A 5,578-nucleotide genomic window follows, 5' to 3' on the forward strand; every position below is an offset into this window, starting at 1 on the left:
CCCTGTGATAGGTTCAGGAAGTCCTAGATGAAATGGGCCATCCAAGTATACCACTAAGTGTTATTTCAAAAGCTGCAGAACTTCAGTTCCATTATACTGTTGACAAGGTAATCCTGGGTAATAGGTGGTTGCGGAAAGCAACAGGCATACAACCAAAATTTCCCTATATGGTCGACTCGTTTGAGAGAAGGTACATTCCATGTTGGTTTTATCCTTTTAAACTGACTTAAAATCCAAATTCAGTGGTTTCCTAGTTACGTCGATCTTATCATATATGTAAAATTAACAAATATTCGCAAGTCTGCCCAAGAATATACAATAGTTATTCTTTCAGGTTAAATTGAATTCAGTTTATACTTTCACTTGTCAAAAGGTGTGATTTAGCTTGTGTTTTGAAATGCTGCTACCTTTTGGGTTCATCTACTATGGTTTTATTGTCAACCACAGAGCATAACTATTCTGCTTTGGTTGAAATAAGTTTTCCAAGTGAGGTTTTTTATTTCCCATACAGTGATTTGTAACTTTTTTTTATATGGTTCTGCAGAAGTGAAGCTTCTTTGCTGAGGATTTCAGATTCAAGCAGCTGTCTTGATAACTCTAAAGGGGAAGATGATAGGAAACATTCTGAATGCATTGACTCCTCTTGTTTCAATTTGAATGATAACAATTCTACAATCGAAGACTCTCATCCCAAATTTAGGCTACCTTTTGGTGGTTGGTTTCCCCGAAAACAGCAGGAAAAAGTAGAATCCTCGAGAAAAGGGGTACACAAAGAAGATTCAAGACTGAGTCCCTTCCTTCCAAAAGTAACAATGATTGGTCTATCTACAGAGGAAGCAAGCCAGATGAGCAAAGCTAGTTTGAAAAAGCAAATGGAGAATTTAACAAAAGAGTTGGAGAAGTCAGAGTTAGATAATGTGATTGGTAGTGGTAGCAGTGAGGACAATGTAGAAGATAGAGATCCACTTTTTGTAGCAAACGTTGGTGATTATTATTCTGGTATTGCAAGAAAAGGACCTGGTCGCTGGATACGTGGAGGAACCAACTAAAACCTTAATTTATAGAAAGACAACTCCATTTGCAGTTGTAACCTTGCAGGTAATTGTGCTCTTGTGGATATTTTTGTTTGTCTCCCCAATAAAATATAGAGAGGATTTGTTAGAAACTAACAGGTTAAAACGTTTCTGAGGTAGAAATAAACTTATAATGAGATAGAGGTGCATAATGCCACTGCATACTGTGAGCTTGAGATTGGGGCTGGTCAATGTTGTAAATTATTTATATTTTTTTCCTTGTAATCCATCAATATGGCCCATTTTGCTGACCTTTGAGGAGTTAAGTGAAACTTTTGTACCAGAAGAATTGAAACTATATAAATCTTAGAGACTATCGCCTTCTATGTTAATGCTGTTTCGATTTTTTTATCAATACACACGTCTTGATAGTTATACTTACATTCATGGATGATTTTTATACCATGTCTATGGTTTATTAAAATTTTTTACCTTATTAAACGAAGAATGAAGTTTCACCCTTTTGTATCTTTCAAAAAGATTCTTCTACTAACTAACTTGGATTGGTCAAGTAATTTGTTTACTTGTCTGCTTAAGCAAGTGTTAGATTTAAATCCTGTCTTATGTATATAACAATTCATTTATTAATGATGAATTCTTAAATGAAATTGAGATCTACGGTGAATTAATTCTTGGCCAACAAGTTGGAGAACTATGTGAGAAATAATAGTAAACAAAAAAAATTAAAAAAGAAAGAACCTTCCTCTGAGTGAATAAGAAAGGAGAATGTCCCTTGGCCAATAATACATAAGATGTGTCTTTGTTTTCAACAGCAAAAAACGAGTATTTTTCAGCTTACTTGATTGAGTAACACTTATTATAGCTATTGGTAGTGCAATTGTCATTGTAGGTTTGATCTCATCTGAAAGTGTGGAACTCAAGTAGTGGAGCATATATATTGCATGATGATTAGAAGCACTTAAGCACATGCCAGAAAACGTCATGTATTGGCTCTATTTACAAATACCTTTCATAGTTTTGTTAATGGAATTTCTTAGTGCTCCCTTATCTTTCTAGTAGTTGTGATATTGAAATATTTATACACGCATTTTCTGCATATAACTCTTAACTCATTAGAGAACTTGATAATTATGCAAATTATTTTTTTTAATTTAATCGTAATTTATCCTCATTTTAAATATATTTTATATTTTCTTTTAATGCATGTATCCAGTTACCTATTATTGCTATATCAATAGAAATATAGAATATTTAACTTTCATTCATATTTGTAAATCGCCACCCAAAATATACATTTAATTACATATTTTTTAAAAAAAAATTACACGGTTAGTGTATTATTATTTTTTTTTGTTGGCACAAAACAACGTTAAATTCTTATATTAGGTATATGGCATATTTATGTCACCCACAATGTTTGAATCACAACAAACCGAGAAATATATATCTGGAAAGTTGGTTTGGGTATCCTCGAAATCACATCTTTTTAAAATATATTTTGAGCTTTTAGTCTTTTTACTATATGTGTCAACTCTCCTAGCTTAGCCTATCAATTGATATCTAAGTCATGGATATTGGACTCTCACCATCAACATATTGGTAAAGTGAGCAATGGTTAGCGGCTAACAAAAAAGGAGGATGCTCGAAAACATTTTTTCATAAAAAAACACTTATGTGTCTTAGACGTATTAATGAATCGGTTATTTTTTAATTTTTTAATAAATTAAAATAAAACTGATTTTTTTATAACAATAACAAATAACAATAAATCCAATTATTAGTCGAATCGATCAATTTACATAACCTACTAGATCATAGGTTTTTTTTTGTTCTTTTTAAATAAAAATCAGGGATATATTTATCTTTTTATCAAAAAATTTAAACATGATTCGGTTTAGATTGTGTAAATCGATCGGATCAAATCGAGTCTAATAATTATAATACGGAGAATGGGGTTTATTATTGTTGCTATAATAAACCGATTTTGTTCTGGTTTATTAAAAAATAAATTATTAACCAGTTTAATAGAAATGTCCAATAATATCATGACATATATAAATTACATAAAAAAAAAAATATTTTAATGTCTTTATCGAAGTGGACTCCAACAAAAAAGTGACAGGTTAAGGACTAATTCAAATCCCTGACACTTGCTTAAGCAAACGAGTAAATCAACTACTCGACCAACTCAAATTGGTTAAACCGACACCTTTCTTGATCTATCTAACTCAATTTAGTCAATTAGATAGTTGAAACAAATAATAGAATATAGAGATTAAAAGTTTAGAGACAAACAAAACAAGTGCAATTGTGCAAAGATAGGATCATGCATGTGCATGAGCTTGTTAAACATTGTTAATGTTCGTTCTCTATATATATCTTTCTTTCTTTTTTTGGTTAAGTGGATTGGACAGCTCCCAATCTTAGATATTACACCCATGCATTACACACTCACACAATCCACTCACACACATTACATGGGAGTACACACAAATGGTTCTATATTTCTTTATGAGGATTTGAATTCGATGCAACTCTATAAGAGACAAATAAAATTGCCATTTGACTCAGGCCTCGGCTGCGTTCTCCGTATATATCTTAAACACACACACCACTATCCATGGGTGATGGATGAGTATCAACTTCAGGTTTTTTGAGATGTCCCTATCAATATATTGTCATGATTAATTGATAAAAATAGTAAGACATCTTTTGCCAAACTAGCAGGGGGAAGTAATTGGAGTTGCCAAACCAAATGGATCTCACGCTACCCTTTCAATTTTTGCGATAGGTACATACCTTAATCATGCTATTACTGAAACTTCCATTGATAATGACTACCAAATCAGATTATGAACCAAACTATCAATTTCATGATATATCCTTTCAACCTTGGTATGAAATTAGTTTCTTAAAGATTTTTCGCTTCCACTTTATCTTTCATTGATTTAAAATAGACTTTAATTTTGAGTATCAATAGTGTAAAATATTTTATGAAGTTATTTAATCATACTAGTTCTTTTGGATGACCATTCATAAGATTAATGTTTTACAAAGCCAATATAAAAAGTAATTTTTTTTATTTTGTGACATTACATAATTAAATATAAGTATAAATTTATTTTATATTGATAATGTATTAAAATTAAATTCTTTAAAATAATTAATTAGGTTCTTTAATTTCTCTACATATTAGCCTTAACTTTTTTCTGCCTTTTAATTTTTTTCTTGGAGTGGATTATCATATGATTCAAGAAATGCAGCGAAATTATTTGAATGTGTAGAGTTTTATCATTATTTAATAGCTCGTTTCATCCTAAATCCAATTTTAAGAATTTTTAAGAAAATCCGCAAGTGCTAGCTAGAGGATAAGGCGGGTGAATATAGATCAGCTTCTCTAGAGAAGATCATTATTTTGTTCATCAAAATCAAATGGATGGAGATCAATATATATTATGATTAGGGATGGCAAAATTATTGGAAATAAGGAAATTTTTGTGGAGATTGTTTTAAATTGGATTTGACAATGAAAAGTTTTTTTTGCGAAGATGGGAATGGGGACGAAATTTTTTTGAGGCAGGTGTGGGGACGTAAACGGAGATTTTCGCTAATCTACAAAATTTATAAATTTACTTAATTGTCTTTAATAATTTATTTTTCATATATGATTTTTTAGTCATTTCACATGTCATATATATAGAGAAACACTTAAAATTTCTAATCTTCATTTGCATAACCCTTCTTTAATTTATAAATTTCTAGCGTCGTCCATACTCCATCTAACCTCTCTGCAACCATCCCGTCGCCATTCTTCCGTCTCACCGCATTGTCACTCCTCACTGTTTCATCACTCTCACTGCGTCGTTCTCTATATTCATGGCGTTCCTTTCTACAACTCTGTCGTCATGTCTATTCTCCTCTCTGTTGCCGTGTCCCTCACTGCGTCATTTTGAAAGTCACCATCTTGTAGTTTAGATTTTTTGTATAAAATTTTGCTGTTATTGTACAAGATGGATACTTTTAGTTCTATTCCTATGAAAATTAATAATTAGTCAGAACTATTAGAGAAATGGGGAATGGGGTCCCGCGAATAATGTAACTCTATGAAAAATAGGGATGAGGAGCAATATTTTCCTATAGCGAAAAATGAAAACAAAGACGAGGAGCAAATTTTGGGGTGAAGATAGGGAGTAGGGAGGCATCCCCCGCCCCGCTCCATTAACATCCCTAATTGTGATCGAAAGAAAACTAAGTAATTAAATTTCGATATACAACAACACAGTAAATTACTTTTAATTTTTCCCTTAAAAAAACATAATTGATATTTTAATTCCCCGGTCACAAATGAAATGGTTGAAAGACCTTTTTTATTATTATTAGGTGAAAATTTAGGTGTAGTTAACTTCACATAAAACTGATAACTGAAAATCGTTACATAAAAATTTAGTTAAATCAGTTAAATTATTTAATAATTCTCAACTATTAACTTCACATAAAGTTGAGTGCACCTATTTTCACCTTATTATTATTGTTATTCCTCTCCT

General features: G+C 31.4%; 1 protein-coding gene across 1 annotated transcript in view; it reads left to right on the plus strand.

Moving 5' to 3' along the window:
- Positions 1 to 1,405, plus strand: part of LOC107644893 — a 4,294-nt gene extending 2,889 nt beyond the window's left edge. The window contains exons 7-8 of the mRNA XM_016348846.2: positions 12 to 190; positions 545 to 1,405. Of these exons, the coding sequence (XP_016204332.1) occupies positions 12 to 190; positions 545 to 1,049 (684 nt within the window). The 3' untranslated portion in view covers positions 1,050 to 1,405. The remainder of the gene's footprint in view (positions 1 to 11; positions 191 to 544) is intronic.

Source organism: Arachis ipaensis, chromosome B05 (assembly GCF_000816755.2).
Source record: "Arachis ipaensis cultivar K30076 chromosome B05, Araip1.1, whole genome shotgun sequence".
Taxonomy (NCBI): domain Eukaryota; kingdom Viridiplantae; phylum Streptophyta; class Magnoliopsida; order Fabales; family Fabaceae; genus Arachis; species Arachis ipaensis.